Source organism: Ipomoea nil, unplaced genomic scaffold, assembly GCF_001879475.1.
Source record: "Ipomoea nil cultivar Tokyo-kokei standard unplaced genomic scaffold, Asagao_1.1 scaffold2921, whole genome shotgun sequence".
Lineage (NCBI taxonomy): Eukaryota > Viridiplantae > Streptophyta > Magnoliopsida > Solanales > Convolvulaceae > Ipomoea > Ipomoea nil.
This window is the reverse complement of record NW_017619349.1, coordinates 2,887,804-2,905,000: the sequence shown is the minus strand read 5'-3', so window position 1 is coordinate 2,905,000 and position 17,197 is coordinate 2,887,804. Positions and strand designations below refer to the sequence as shown.

The following is a 17,197-nucleotide window of genomic DNA, read 5'->3' as shown; positions in this document are numbered from 1 at the left end:
AACACCAGATTATCTTTCAACATCTCAACTTAGGAAGAAGTTGACAGAGGCGGAGTAAACTTGATGAGTTGAAAAACCTTTCAAGTGGCTGTCCTACTTAGTGATCAAGGAAGCTAGCTTGAAGTAGTTTGTACTAGGAGTGATAGTGCAAACCTTTCACGAGTTGTGAAAGAAGAGTGGAGTAGGCTTCGTTAACAGCCGAACCACTATAAAAATCTCTCTCCATATCTCTTTACTTTCTGCTTTATTACTTTTATTGCATATCATATCAACCAAACGCTAAATCTTTATAACGAAAGTGTGCAAAGAATATCTAAGACGAAACATTACTTCCGCTGTGCATCGCTCTGAAATGAGTTGCTTTGAAAAATTAATTAAAGTCTATTCACCTCCCTCTAAACTCTCTTTTGATCCTACCGGGACCAACATAATTAAGCAACCAGTATATATAAAGACGTGAAAATTTAATTATTAGTTCACATAAGTTTTTGCTTTTTAATTCGATGAAATTTAATATCACAATTTTATTGGTATTGTTACATTTAGTTATCTGTCACTATTTTCATATAATCAATGTTAACTTTTGAGCAATTTAGTAATTTCAAAACTTTAGTCTTGTCCTGTTTAAAATTAAAATGTTAATAAAAGGAAATTTAATGGACATTTTAATGTTTGCAATGATTTTTCTTATATTATATTGTTATTATGTTATTTATGAACTTTTTTTTGGATATATCTACGAATCTACAAATCTAATAATAGCCAATAATGTTAGACCCTTAACTGGAACATAAAAATGTTGGTTGTAATTGTTTCTTAAAATGAATGGTTTCATATATTTTGATTTTAATATTTTTTAATGATTTTTCTTATTTATCCTCTATTATATTATTTTCTCCCTGAAATAACTCTAAATTTCGTTAGTATAAACTTTAGTAACAAATATTCCGTTAACTATTTATTATTCTTAACTTATTAATTTCTATAAGAAAGGTCTTAGGTTCGAATATCACACCAATTAAGGACATAATTGTTAAACATATACTATGAATATGTTAAAATACATTAAACAATAATATAATATAAAATTTAACATAAAGTTTTATCAAATAGTTAGTCCGACTAAATACATAGCATTCAATGATTATAAATCAGGAACTTTGAAAATCATTTGATTTTCTTTCATTAAAAAAAAAAATTTAAGTTAAGTTTAACTTTTTTTTTTCGTTTAATTAATCTTCTTTTGATTATTGAGAACAAAACTTAATATTTCAGTTATGCTTTTATGAATGCATGAAAACTTTTAAAGAAAATTTTAAGTAAATTTGTACTATATTATTATAATACTCCATCCGTCCCATTTTACCTGTCTTACTTTCCTTTTTAGTTTGTCCCAAAATGTTGTCCACTTTCCTAAATTAAACATCACTATCATTCTATTTTTCCAATTTTGCCCTTATGTGCATTTCATACTTTTGAGTTAATTTATTGTACTTTGTACTATGTAGTACTTATTGTAGTCAAAATGATAAGACTATTTTTATTCATTTTACCACCTTTCTACAGTTTATTTAAACAACCAAGATAATTTTATTTTTAAATTTTAATTTTTCATTTTGATGAGCTAAATTAGTGGTGAGCATACTTACCGAAGACGAAATGAATAACCGATATCGAATCGATAAAAATTTTTCAAAAGATTTTCGTTATTTGATAAATTAGTTATGTACATTCAAAATTTCAATTATTCGATAAATCGATTTTAAATGGGTTATGCCATTCGATTTTCCGGTAATCGAGATAAACGACCGAAAATAAAAGTTCGAATTTTGATTAATTATGAAGATTTAAAATAGTTATCGGGGTTATTAATCGTAACTGACCAGTGCTTAAGCTAAATACGGAGTACTTCATAAATATGACTCCCGGTTCACTTGGAAAATTGCGGTCAAATTTTTTTCGTTATTTGATAAATATGAACATTCAAAAGTTCGATTATTCAATGAATCAATTTTAAATGGGTTATGACATTCGAATTTTCGGTAATCGACATAATCGACCGAAAACCAAACTTCGAATTTTGATTAATTATGAAGATTTAAAAATAGTTATCGGTTATTGATTGTAATTGACCGGTGCTCACCCGTAAGCTAAATACGGAGTACTATGACTCCCGGTTCACTTGGAAAATTTGCGGTCAATTTTTTTTCGTTATTTGATAAATATGGACATTCAAAATTTCGATTATTCAATGAATCGATTTTAAATGGGTTATGATATTCGATTTTTCGACAATTGACATAACCGATCGAAAACCAAACTTCAAATTTTGATTAATTATGAAGATTTAAAAAATAGTTATCGATTATTGACTTTAATCAACTTCTTCCTCATATGGTAGCTTGACTTTGTCACTTAAAAACGACAAGCGGACCTTCATCCTTCCACTTGATCATTGATGGTATTAAACACATGTTAGAGGAGTTCAGTAATGTGTTTGTTACGTTTGCTAAGAGATCAGCGAACCAGGCAGTCCACATGTTAGCTAGGCAGTCTAGTTCTTTGTCTGTTCCTTCGGAGTGGTTCTACAACCCTCCTCCTATCATTTGTAATGCGTTGTTATCTGATTTAAGTTAATGAAATCTATCTTATTTTCAAAAAAAATAGCATAAAAAAGTTGAAAAGATGGAGTATCCTGCAGGATCTAGACAGAACTTGTATAACCACATCCCCTTAGTTATGTAAAATAAAATAAAAAAAAAGCACTAGGAAATGGATAAAATTAAATAAAATAAAAAAAAGCACTAGGAATTGGATAAGACTTGTTAACTTCTTCGAAGTTTAGACAACCTGCAATAGTATAGTGTCAAATACAGTACCAAGTCATTAATCAAAGCAACTTCTTCAAAGATCAACAATCTGCAAGTCATACAGTACTAGCTTCTTCAAAGCAAATAGAGATCTCTTGTCATTCTCATCAACAAAAGCACAAAATACACTAATAAGTCATTAATCACCATAGTTCCATGTTACAATTACTCCATAGTCCATACTAGATAAACACAAAATAAAGCATTAACTACAAAATATACATCAAACTATACTACTCCTTACTTTTGCAATGATAATCACAAAATACAAAATGTACATCAAACATTAATGTTGAAGGCTTGAAATTGCTTCATTTAAAACTTCCGGATCACAAGAGATAGTGGTAGGTAGTCGACCTTCTTGTTCCAACTTTTGCTTATTTATATGCGGAATTTTGTAATTGTTCCCTCCAAACTTTTTCATGACATCAACCATGCATAGTTGTAGAGTCAAAAAAACATTATTAAGACTTTTCATTGATATATCATCAAAAGCTTTTTGAGTAGCAACAACAAGTTCATCAACATTATGTGGGGCTTCTTGATATTGCAAAGACTGAATAACTCTAAAAAAACCAAGATCTAGCACATTCATGTCCGGACTGTTTGGAGGTTGACATGTTAAACGAATGTCAAAGCCATCTTTTTGGGCAGCCTCAAGAAATTCAGCATCATTTACACTAATATGTAGCCTTGCATTGTCTTGATTGCAGGCAATACATAATCAATCAACCATTTCCTAGTAACTTCTTTATTTACTGATTCAATTGGCTTAGTTACCAGTGTTCCGGCTTCTCGATTTTTACTTCTATGCTTAGCAGCTTCCTTATAAATAAATGAGAATATTCCAAATTTTCCATCAAACATTTCATTTCTCCCTGAATCAAACTCATGGACGGGCAACAGCACATAGAAACATCACTTTGGCTATAAACTTTTTACTTTTACAAGTACGGTATGGTTCGTCTTCATCGGGCAAGAGGTAATATTTTTGAGAAGCTTTAGAGAGGAAGAACCATTTTTCATCTATATGAACACGATCATACATATCTATGAAAGATGGATTATGTGGAGGTGAATTTGAATCAATCATAGATATGCAAAATTCTAATCTAACCTTTCGATTTTCCTCGGTTAATAATGGCTTTATAGCATTTGAGTGTGACTTCAGTGATCCTTCTTTAACTCTTCTATGCAAACTTGTCTTTGACATATTTAGAGCAGTAGCCATTGAGCGAATTGTTGTACGACGATTCAAAGGAATTCTGAAAACTTCATCAGGACTAATCTGAATCTTTTTTCTGCCAAGTTCAAAGAAGTATCAACAGGCACACCATTTTTAACACAGTCAATCCCCTTTCTCCATATTCGACTAACAGTCCTTGTAGAAACAGAGTATATACTTGCAACATCTCTAATTGCTCCATGTCTTACTTTTCCTTCAACATTGTAATTCAATAAAGCTTCAAATATAATCTTTCTTTTATCATTAGGCACTCCATTAAGAAAAAGAAAAAACTAAAGATGTATGGAAGAGATTTCTAAAGAGTAAAAATAAGTTATTTTTGCAAGATAAATATACTGTCATTTTATTGACGGGTAAAATAAAGAATGCTCCATATTTTAATTGTTAAAATGTCAAATCAATTTGTCGCAAAAATTATCGCTATTTTTCTCACCAAATCTGATTCTTCTTCAATATAAATAGAGAGTGAAAACAAAAATGAAGGTGATAATCCAACTTTACCTAAGAAAATACTCTGCATTCTTTCTTGAATAAAAAAAACAAAAAAAAAAAAACACATTGTAAACGCAAAATAAGAAATAACCTACTATAGATTAGGGATCCAAAAAAAATCAACTATTGTGGAATATAAATTATCTTAAAAATTAGAACAAATTTTACAAAAATTAGACCTAAGATGATATTAAAAAGACTAACCTTTTGATTCAATTGAATTGAAGATTGTCATTGCTCATGGTTCCAATCAATGGTTGAAAGCTCCTAATGCTAGCTAGAAGAAAGCATCGACCCCTATCAATTTTCAAAAGAAGAAAAATCATAAAGATTTTGCTAGATTTGCAATGAACTCCATTTTTGTAGAGGTGAGGAAGAAGAAGTGAAAAAGGAGAGAGAATGATGATCTTGAAAGCTGAGATGCGTAGAGGTGAGAAAGAAGAAGTACAAGTGGGTTATTTGTTTTATTAATAGTACAAGTGATTTGAATATAAAGTGATAGAATGGTCAAATCATCACATGGCATGTTGGGGTAAAATAGAAAAACTAGTATTTTTTCATTGCTTCCTAAAAATCTGTGTAAATGCAAAGTAAGATACATAATTCGGGACGGAGAGAATAATATCTATTGTAATCTTATATTTTAAATTATTTATTATCATCCTCTATTGACAGCAATTGTCATTGATAAACTCTCCAAATAATTTGTTGTAATAACAAATAAACATTTAAAAAATTAATGATTTCATTATTGTGGATGAAAAAGTATGTATACCACTTTCAAAAAAACTAGTATACAAAATAAAGTCTAATAGAAATATTATTCACCGGCCTTATATTATACTCCGTATTCTATACATCTCTAGGAATTCGCACCAATATCACCATCATTTCCCATTGCTTCATAGAGAGAGAGAGAGAGAGAGAGAGTGAGAGAACAATGACGATAGTCTTGGACAAAGTGGTAGAGGAGGTAGCAACAAAGGCAGTGAACGAGCTGGTCCAAATTGTAGCTAAAAATATCAAGCTGATTGTTGGTATAGATTCGGAGATAGTTGATCTCACCTCCGAAATCGAAACGTTTAACGCCAGGCTCTTGGATGCTTCCAAGATCCCTAGGGCCAAAGAACTCCAAGTTATGAAAGTAATAGTGAAGAAGTTCCGGACTGTGGTGAATGAAGCTCAGGATGCGGTTGCGAAGTACATATCTGAGAAGAAAAACCATGAAGAAAAGACCTTCACAAAATGTTTGGATAAAGTTTCACATTTTGGAAAGGTCAATGTCTGTGCTAGTGAGATCCAGTCCCTTAGGACAAAGATGAATGCGATCCGACAAGACCACGAGAAAGATCTCCTATCCCTCACCAACTATCCAAACGATGATCCAAAAACTGATCCCTCACATTCCTCCCAGGTACCACAAAAAAACTATTCCCAAGTTATGTTTTTTTTTTTTTTTTTTTTTTTTTTTTTTCAGAAACTAAAATACACGATATATTTGTTTAGATCAATATCTAAATTGATGAGTAAGATGCTAATAGCATACTTTTAAACATGTAATTTGTAATGAATTTTGGGTATAAAAAATTATAATAGGGTTTAGGGCTTAGAGTTTTAAGATGGATTACTCTATTCTGGGTAAAAATTGTTGAATGTGAGCTAAAGAGGATTTTCAGCGTGGCTAGCAGAGACCTAAAATGGGATCGAAAAGCCAGATAGAACATGTCTAGAAATGGGTTTTGACTTTGTTTACATCAATTATTCTTCCAAAAGACTGAACCCCAACCCGATCCGACAAAGCATTTGAGAGGATGTAAATCATGGTAACTCAACTGAACATGAACCACAGAGGTTAGATCTGTGCTCACTGCCCACAAGGAAATGGGTTTTGACTTTGTTTACATCAATTATTATTATTATTATTATCGTTGTTGTTGTTGTTGGTGTCGTCTATTTTTAGTTTTTTTTTTTTAAATTTTAATTCTCCAGTATTTATTTTGATTTTCCAAAAGAACAAGTAAATGTTAACTTTATCCAATTTTTATTTTTCAAAAAAAAAATCCGTTAATAAATGCACTTTAAATTATTTCTCATGAAGGCCTATAAATCCCTATGCCCGGCCCGTTTGATATTTCTTCCGTAGGGTGAGAACACACCTGCTTTGGTTTCAAACTGGATGATTAGTAGAAAAAGTTTGAGTGCCGTGAGTTAGGTTGTTGGGTAGGTGAAATTGCTTCGCACGCTCATACACACTCACTTTAGTATTACTTTAATTAAAGGACTGTTTTAGAATGAGTCAATGAGAGTTGTATAAAAAAATATATTTAATTAAAAAAAAATTGTACAAATTAAATTAAAATAAAATTTGAATTGAAACCTTTTAAATTTATATTGGTAAAAAGCAATTTAATAATAACAATTAAATTTTTAATTTTTTAATTTTTTAAAGATCTGTAATTTTAAAAAAAGTTTATTTTAATTTCCATAGAACTTTCTTTTTAAATATAAATAAAATTTTCTACCACTCTTCTAAGATAGTTTTAAATTAAATTTTGTGAAATAATATTAAGGGAGAATGGTCAGTTTAGATTTTTAGTCCCTCAATTATGCTATAATGGTAAACTCAATCCTTAATTATAAATGTGACTCCATTTAGTTTCTGAATTGTTTGTTCAGTAATCATTTTAGTCCCTCACCTCAAATTTATGTTAAAATTAAAGGTGATGAGAGGGTAAATTTGGAGATTTATTAACTTTCCCTCAAAACACAAATCAAATAAGTTTTAAAGTTTGTAACCATTTCTTGTATGTAATATATACTCCGTATTATTTTTCTTCTTTTTCTTTTTCTCTTAAATTCATGTAAATAATGCTTAACCAACAATACATTTGTACTAACTGGGATGTTGTTATGTTCTCACATCACGGGTAAGAAAACATAAGGAAAAATGAATAGAGAATAACTGTTGGAAAAGAAAGAGAAGAAGACACTGAGTTTGCTTGAGACCTAAAACTCCCTTAGACGCTTTTTTGGAATTAAATTTCTCCATCCATTATTCTAATAATACTCCTTTTAATTTTTATATGGTAAAATACAACTCATAGAATGCTAAATAAGCTAAGTAATCTGCTAAGATCTTCCAATTTACTTCTAAATAATTAAACTACCTAAATTAATTTGAAGACTAATTAGTTTAATAAGTTAAATAACTCTTTAGTAATTTCTAATAACTATTTATTAGTTTCTAAATAATTATTTAGTAATTATATAGTAATTTATTAATATCTAAACTATGTAATATAATAAAATAAGACTTCCTAAAAATTATGGTTCCAAGCATGTATCACATGTACACATTTATTTGAAAGGAATCAAAATCAGCTTTTAACTTAAAAATATTGCCTCTTTTTTTTTTTTTTTTTTTTTTCCCACTTCGTTATTGGCCTTTTCTTAGCTTCCCTTAAAAAAGTGAAGCAAGCTTGTGTTTATACTTTATAGTTATTATACTCCGTATTTATTTATGAATTGCATGTGGTCAACATTAATATTGATTTTTCATAAATTTTCTTCTTTAATTGTTTAGGCTCGGCCAATAGTGGAGAAAGATGAGGTATTTGGCTTTAAAGAAGATATGAAAACGATAAAAGATCGTCTCATTAGAGCATCCAATAATTTTATGGTCATCCCAGTTGTTGGGATGGCCGGGACTGGAAAAACTACATTTGCCACAAAGATTTTTGAAGACTCGGACATTCTCAATAAGTTTGCCCTTTGCATTTGGCTTCATGTTTCACAAGGCTTTAATAGAAAACAAAAATTCATTGACATCATACATCGAATTAAAAAGTCTACGGAAGACTATAGCTCGGCATCCGATGATCATTTGGCAGAAGAAATATTGAATCTTTTAAAGAAACAAAAGTACTTTATTGTATTAGATGATGTATGGGAAGAAAAGGATTGGAATTCTTTAAAAGTTGCATTTCCTGAAAACCTGAATGGAAGTAGAGTCTTGGTGACCACCCGACGTGGTAGTGTGATTGATTCTAAATGGGAACCTCATAGTTTAAATAAGCTAGATGCTGGTGAAAGTTGGTCACTACTGAAAAAGAATGTTTTTGGTGAAAAGGAATGCAGTGAGTCATTTGAAATACATGGGAGAAAGATAGCAGAAAACTGCAAGGGATTACCACTTGCTCTAAGAGTGATAGCTGGTATCCTGTGTAAGAATAGAACTATTACTGATTGGGAACGAGTAGCTGCAAATCCCTTTCTAGAAATTAATCGGGAAGGCCAAAGCTACCATGAGCTAGTATTGTTGAGTTATGAACAACTGCCTCATGAGAAGTTAAAAAATTGCTTCTTGTATTTTGCATCATTTCCCATGGGATATGAGATTGCTGTTTGGAAGCTGATTCGTTTGTGGATTGCGGAAGAATTCATTCCAACAATAGATGAGTGGGGATACCATTTAGACATGGAAATTGAAGCTCATAAATATTTGAATGATCTTGTTGATAGGAATCTTGTAATGGTGATGAGTAGGAGAGTGAATGGTCAAATCAAAACATGCCGCATTCATGACTCACTGCACGAGTTCTGCAAAAGCGAGGCTACAAGGAAAAATCTATTTCGCGTAATGGATGAAGGACAAAGATTAGATACAAATGCTACTTCATCTCGCCGTCTTTGTTTCTACTCCTCTATTACCAAAATATTAGATGTAGAAAATAATCCATCTTATTCATTCTTCATCAGTTGCTACAACAAAAAGAGGGGGACATGTCCATCTGCTGAGCATGTCCATACTTTGTTGTTGTCTCCATTACAGAAGGGTGAGATTCAGTTGACACAGCAGTTGTTGACAGCTATCCCGATCACCTTTCCACTTCTTAGGGTGTTAGATATTGAATCCCTCAAATTTGAGTCAATACCAGATGAGATATATGACTTATATCTTCTCAGGTATCTTGCTATTACAGCCGACCTTGATCTCCTTCCCAGGCAATTTAGAAAGCTCCGTGAGTTGGAGACTATTGTATTCAGAACCAAACAACATGCACTAAAAATTGCTGGAGGCATATGGAACATGGAAAAGCTAAGGCATGTGCATACCAACACATCAGCTCAATTACCTCATCTTCTTGAAAAAAGAAAAAATGGTTTCGGAAGTACAAACATTCGTACGCTTTCTACCATATCACCAGCATGTTGTAGGGAAGAGATCATCAGCAAGACTCCCAAGCTCCAAAAATTGGGCATTCGTGGGAATTTAGAAGAGCTTCTTGAAAGAAAGGAAGGAACTTGTTTGTTCAACAATCTTCAAACGCTAGATTGCCTTGAAAACTTGAAGCTCTATGGCGTGTGTGACAAAGAGCTAAAGGTTCCAATGCGGGATAAGTTTCCAGGGAGGCTTAGAACATTGACCTTATCCAACACATTCTTTCACTGGGATGACATGAGTATATTGGGATCGCTGGAGAAGCTTGAGGTGCTCAAGTTGGATGAAAGTGCTTTCAAGGGGGAGATTTGGGATTTAAAGAGCAATGTTGTTTTCCAACAGCTTCGTTATTTGCGCATTGTAAAGACGAAGCTGGAAACTTGGATAGCTTCAGAGCATAGCTTTCCAGTTTTAGAGACTCTAGTCATCAGAAACTGTCTCTTCCTAGAAAGAATCCCAAACGCTTTTGCTGAGGTAAAGAACTTTAAAGTGATGGAGTTGTATCATGTGAGTGAAAAGGCAACTAAATCTGCAGAAGAGATACATCAGAAAAGGCAAAAAATGATACAAAAGGTACTTCTTATAAAATATTATTTATTTTAATGATGATAATAATTATTACTTATATTAAAATTTATAATAGTTATAAAGATTAACCTTAACTATAGTAAAAATATGTAAATAAATACTCCGTAATTTTTAACATATAATTTATTATAATAAAAATAAATACATAAATATTTAAATATAATAATTCTAAACTAAAGAATTTTTTTAACTTTTCAAAATTTTTGGGCTATGGAACGGCAAACAAAGTTTTTTTTTTTTTTTTTTTGTTTTTTTGTTTTTTTTGGGCTTGCCCATCATATATTTAATCAGGCAATAATAAATGTTACTCAATCTATCTCATTTTATGAGATAGTTATGCTGTGCATCCGTATGTACCATGCATGGTGCATACAGATGTAAAAACGATGTCGTTTTATTAAAAACGCGCGTCTCTCCTTAAAAAAAAAATTCAGGTTCGATTCTCAGCAACAACATTATGTTGTTTATTCATTTTGGAATTTTAGTTAATAGATTATGGAATTTTAGTTCATTGATTATGGAATTATAGTTCATCGATTCTGGAATTGTAGTTCATCGATTCTGAAATTTTAGTTCATAGATTCTGGAATTTTAGTTCATTCATTCTGGAATTTTTAGTTCATAGATTAGATTCTTGAATTTTAGTTCATAGATTCTGGAATTATAGTTCATCGATTCTGGAATTATAGTTCATCGATTCTGAAATTTTAGTTCATATATTGTTGCTGGGAATCGAACCTGTTTTTTTTTAAGGGGAGACACGCGTTTTTAATAAAACGACGTCGTTTTTGCATCCGTATGCACCATGCATGATGCATACGGATGCACATCCGCCCATTTTATGTGGCTGGTTCAGTTAACGTGATTTGAATGGATTTATATTTTCTACAATTTTTCATAATGTTGAGTTTAATATTATTATATAAAATTTATATATTTAGAAATTACATTAAAAGTACCATTAAACACAAAAAATTTAAATTTAAAAATAATTTAAAAATACTAAAGAAAATAAGCAAAGAAGAATGAGTTGGTTTAACTAAGGAATAGTAAACATGACAAATAAAATGGGACAGAGGGGGTATTTTTTTTTGAATGCTACTAGCTCTATTACAATGTAGTATCTGTTCATATACTTTCTCAATACTTTCTCAAAGAGCCAATAACGCCTCCACTGAGCCTTAAACTCACAACCTTCCAAATGGAAGTCCAACCCGGGTACCATTAGACCATATAGTCCTGGTGAGGGGGTATGATAACTCTAAAGTCTAAACTAAAAAAATAATTAAAGAAAAAATACTTGATTTTTTATGGGTTGTGAGTTGATCTAAGATTTTTATTATTTGGCTAACCTAACTCATATTTTAATCAAGAATTGATAAATGTAATAACTTTGACCTAAAGAAAATGAATAAAAAATAATTTTTTTAAAAATCTTTTGGGCTATTGGTTGGGCTAAGTCAGACTAAGATTTTTATTGTTTAGCTTGACCAACCTTACTCATATTTTAATTGAGTTAGCTCAGCTCAATTAAATAATAATTAGACAAATGATAGGTCAACCTACTCATTTGACACCACACAAAAAGAGAAAGTAAGAAAGAACTGAGTTTGAGAAGGGGATTTGAAAAATGTCCTTCGAGTAAAAATTTAGTAAGACATTTTTTGACAAAAATAGATCAACCAAAATGAGTATTATTATCTATTTTTCTTTTGTTGACTTAAATTTTTTATTGATAACCAAACACTAGAAAGTTCAAAAGATGACTTCTGCAAGTAATTTTTGTGGGTATTATATATGTTTCGGGATTTTTTGAATTTTACTATAGAAGTAGAGCTGTCAATGTAAGCTAGTAGGGTGGGGCTTGCCGGCTTGCCAAAGCCCACCTTGCGGTGGGACAGACCTAGAAAACCTCAATCCACCCCACCATTGCCCATCGGTAATTTAAAAAATGAAATAAGAAATAATTGCACTTTTTATTTTTAAGTTATAGAATAAGTTTAAATTTAGTCCCAAATCATGAGTTGCAATAATTAGTAGTTAGGTAAACAGTAAAAATCCCCTTTGATTTAATTGTAGCAATAGAAAAAATTGACTTTATTTCTGCTCTTTCAGTATTATTTGTTAAAATATATTATCTTTCTCTTCCAACAGGTTGATCAGCAAAGTCATGGCAAGGAAAATGTCAAAACCAGTGGATTTGAGCTCTTCATAACCGCTCTTCCATCACAAGCAACAGTAATTGTCTTTCTTCTCTCATTTACTATTTTGATATATAGGATCTTCTAGAACAATATTATTTCTAAAATTTTTGAAATCAAGACTTATATAGAAACCAATACAAAGGAAGTAAAGACCATGCCAATTCAGAATTCTTTTTAAATGCCTTTATAACATGATGTTTTATGATGTGCTAAATTTTCTTTGGTCTTTGGTTTAAATCTTAAGATTGCAATTATCTTAAAACTCATAAAATGAGTGTTTTGTCACTCTTGAGGTTAATAAATGTGTTAATTGTGAATCATGAACACTACTTAGGTAAACCATAAAATTCCGTTTTGATTTAACAGTTGGTATTGTGAGACCATCTCACATGAGATAGATTTTAAATATTTATTTATTTTTTACTAAAAATGTAATACTATTTTATGAATCAACATGCATTTATATTTTCACTAATATTTTTGGTATTACATTTTCACTAATACTACTTTTCAAGTAAAAAATAATACTATGTACTTTTTAGAGAAAATATAATATTTATTTATCCATAAAGAAACATTTTATTTTCACAAAAAAGTATTACATATTTGAGATATGTGTCATAAAAATACTTGTGTGGATCAAATTGAACTATTGAAGTGGTAGAAGAAGCTAAGAATAGGACTTGAAATGTGCTCTTTTAGTATTATTATATTCTATCAAAATATGCTCCTTTAGTATTATATTCTATTCTATCAAAATATATTTTCTCTTCCAATAGGTGCATAAGCAAACGGGTGACAAGGAAAATATTGGATTCGACTTCCCTAGCTCCTCTCTCTCATCACAGGAAATAGTAAGTATTTTATTTTTAAATTATCTCTTCGGCTCTCCTATGTGATTTGCTTTCTATTACACGAGCGATGTTTATCCATTACACACTCTTGAGTAATAGTTGTGTATTTCTTTCGTCATAAAAGAAGGAAATAATATCTTTTTTTTTTAAATTATATTTTGTCTCAAAATTACTAACCATCTAATCTTTTAATAAGTTTCAAGTAGGAAAATTACATGATTATTAGGACAAATTTAGTGTTTAAAAAAATTATTTTGAAAAGGTTTCTATATTTAAGAAGGTTCTTCCTAATTGATGTTAATTAATATTAAATAGAATTATTGTAAATTTAATAATTGACTTATAGTAAAGTGGATAAAATTCTAAACTATTACTCAAATAATGATCAAGGTTTGATTTTTGTTAATATACATTTTGAGAATCATATTTAATGAAGAATATGACATGGCATGTTGACTACAACATGACAAAATATGTAATGTGACAATGAGTACATGACTTTGGAAAATAAGATTAAAACTACACTAGTTTGAAAAATAAAAGGGAAAATTGTAAAAAATGCCCCTCTATAATATGCCAATTATCAATGTCACCTCTGAATTATGAGTAGTGTAAATATTGCCCCTCAATTATCAAAATGGTGCACATATATCCCCTCTCGTAACGGACATGTGGTTCTCTGTTAGTGTACGACACCGTTAAGTCGGAGTAAATATGTAATTTAGTTATTTTTCCCTCCCTCGATTCGAAATACCAGAGATGGATAGCGGTGGGGAACTACAAATCCGTTACGGGAGGGGCTATATGTGCACCATTTTGATAATTGAGGGGCAACATTTACACTACTCATAATTCAGGGGTGACATTGATAATTGGCATGTTATAGAGGGACATTTTTTACAATTTTTCCAAAATAAAATTTTAAAGTACCCTAATTTGAAAAAACCTTGGTTATCCTTAATTTATTAGACTTGTACAATTATCACTGTTTCATGCTCTTATTTTTTATGATTTTACAATTGTTAAAGGCTTCAACGGTGGATGAATTTGTTGTGGGGCTTGATGGTGAGGTGCAAACTATAATGGGTCGCATTATTGAAGGGTCAAAGAATTTGAAAGTCATTTCAATTGTGGGAATGATGGGGCTTGGTAAAACCACATTAAGCAAAATATTGTTGAATGATTATCAGCTCCAATATGAGTTCTTTACTCGCTTTTTGATTGATGTTTCGAGCAAAAATGATACAAAAGAAATATTTTGTGAGATTTTGAAGATCTTAACAAATGAAGAAAATGAGTATGACAAGAAGCTGGGTGAGGTTCAATTAGTGGATAAAATAAAAGAACTTTTGGAGGGCAAAAAGTATTTCATTGTAATAGATGGTGTACGGACAATGCAAGAATGGGATAGTTTGAAGGATGCTTTTCCCAACAATATGAGAGGTAGTAAAGTCTTGATAACCACTCGAAACCATGAAGTGGCTTTTTGTGCGGATTCTGCTTGTAACCCTCATCAACTAAAATTTTTGACAAGTGATGAAATTTGGGAGTTACTAGCGAAGAAAGTTTTTGGGAAGGAAATATGTACTGATGAGTCATTGGAAACTCTTGGTAGGCGCATAGCTACAAAATGCAATGGAATACCACTTGTAGCGGAGGCGATAGCAAATGAACTATGTAAAAATAGGACGACGCCCGACAGGTGGAAACATCTTGCAGATGATCCCTTTGCAGTTATTGATCACATGAACCAAGAGTGCAACCCCCTCATACAATTGGTGTATGATAAAATGAATTTCCAGTTGAAAAATTGTTTCCTGTACCTTGCAGCTTTTCCTATTGGATATGAGATTGTTGCTAGAAAACTTATTCATTTGTGGATAGCCGAAGGATTCATTCAGCTAATGGATGGTGAAACCAGCCTAAACTTGGAGGGTACAGCTGAGGAATATTTAAAGGACCTCATTGCTTGGAAACTGTTAACTGTGTCAGAAAGAAGTGCAGATGGTCAAACAAAAAAATGCCGCATTCGTAAAGTGTTGCATGAGTTTTGTAAAACTGAAGCTGGCAAAAAGAATATTTTTCACACAATGGATACAAATGCAGTCGAGGCAAACAAGTATATTCCCCGTCGCCTAAGTGTTCATTCCTCTGCTTTGGACTTCCAGGAACTGGGACGTAAGGTATCTATTCAGCATGTTTGCTCTTTCATATCTTCTTGCTCCGGAGAAGGGGAGGTCTTGAATGAGCCTGGCTTGGTAGCCATTGCAAAATCATTTCCTCTTCTTAGGGTAATGGATGTTGAATCCCTCAAGTTCAAATCATTGCCTAAAGAACTGAGTTTCCTTTATTATCTGAAGTACCTTGCAGTATCAACTGATGAACTGAAATTCCCACCTAAGCTTTTCAATAATCTTTGGGACATGCAGACTCTTGTGTTAAACTCTTCACAAAGTAGTCTTGAAATGGGGGTGGAAATATGGAGCATGTCTAAACTAAGGCATGTGTACAGCAACACTCCCATGCAACTGTCTCCTCCTCCTAGTACATTTAGGAAGAAAGGCTCCGGATGTATGGACTTACGGACACTTTCTACCATATCACCTTCAAGCTGTACTGAGGAAATTTTTGAGATGACTCCAAATCTTCAAAAGTTGGGAATTCGGGGGAACTTAGTTGAGCTTATGGCGAGTGATGGAGGAATTAGATTGTTTTACAATCTTCATAAGCTCTCTCTCCTCGAAAATTTGAAGTTGCTAAACAGTGCCAATGACAGCATTCCCCAGCACAAATTTCCAAACAGGCTGAGAAAGTTGTCTTTGTCAAACACATCATTTGGGTGGAAAGACATGTGTATATTGGGGGCTTTGGATGAGTTGGAAGTTCTCAAGCTGAAGGATAATGCATTCAGGGGGAAGTCTTGGGAACTCGACAACAACATTGTTTTCAAACAACTCCAATTCTTGCGCATTGACAAGGCTGATTTAGAATCTTGGAACACTTCCAAGAGTTGCTTTCCGGTTCTGAAAACGCTCATCATCAAACATTGCTTATCTCTCAAAGCAGTCCCGTTCGAATTTGCTGATGTAGATAGCCTTAAGCTCTTAGATTTATATTGCACAACTGAAATGGCTGCAAATTCAGCCAGGATGATAAAAGAGAGAAAGCGAATACATGACAATGGATTTAAGCTCTCCATCTATCCTGAGCATTATTGATATCAAACTTGCGTGGTTAGTCAAGTCCTCTAATTACTTATGTTTACTTTTTCAAAAAGTGAAAATAGTGGAGAAAAAGAAAAAAATAATAATGCCAACACTCCCTTGCTTTAAGTAATCATTATTTCTTTCAAGTGATTTTAACACAGTTTTACATTTTTTATTCAGGTGTGCGGTTTTCAACTATCAAGTGTTGTTATTAATTGTTATGATACGCTTAGATATGCAGTTCAATTTGCAACTATTGAGTGGCAAGCATTCATGTTGAACTGTGTTGGCTATTTCATATTGTACGTAGTGAGACTGTTTCTATTTCCAATTACTTCCAGAGTTATAGACAATTGTCATTACTTAGGCTGTGACTTTCATAATTTCATTTGGCAAGTTGGCTTGTTAGCTGAACTGTCTAGGGGTGCTTTCTTGAAATGTGAAAAAAAAAAAAATCATGCATGGGACGCAATTTGTAAAAAAGGTATTGTTACTGTTTTTCTAATATTTTTATTA

General features: G+C 31.8%; 1 protein-coding gene and 1 long non-coding RNA gene across 4 annotated transcripts; one reads left to right on the top strand and one right to left on the bottom strand.

Annotated features, from left to right (window-relative positions):
* Positions 1 to 2,971: 2,971 nt before the first annotated feature.
* On the bottom strand, positions 2,972 to 5,118 carry LOC109160988. 2 transcript variants are annotated; one of them, XR_002050849.1, is made up of 2 exons: positions 4,813 to 5,118; positions 2,972 to 4,309 (listed from the first exon to the last, which is right to left on the bottom strand). It is a non-coding gene; the product is annotated as an uncharacterized LOC109160988 (long non-coding RNA). The 2 variants fall into 2 exon arrangements; XR_002050850.1 differs by having other exon boundaries at positions 2,972 to 4,171.
* A 349-nt stretch (positions 5,119 to 5,467) lies between these two features.
* Positions 5,468 to 17,197, top strand: LOC109160983. Of its 2 annotated transcripts, none has more exons than XM_019309276.1 (6): positions 5,468 to 6,022; positions 8,192 to 10,389; positions 12,610 to 12,655; positions 13,401 to 13,475; positions 14,504 to 16,708; positions 16,862 to 17,197. In XM_019309276.1, exons 1-5 carry the CDS (start codon positions 5,549 to 5,551, stop codon positions 16,691 to 16,693), a joined length of 4,983 nt encoding a protein of 1,660 aa, XP_019164821.1. In that variant the 5' UTR covers positions 5,468 to 5,548; the 3' UTR covers positions 16,694 to 16,708; positions 16,862 to 17,197. The 2 variants fall into 2 exon arrangements, with proteins under 2 accessions (XP_019164821.1, XP_019164820.1); XM_019309275.1 differs by having other exon boundaries at positions 5,469 to 6,022; positions 8,192 to 10,402; positions 12,572 to 12,655.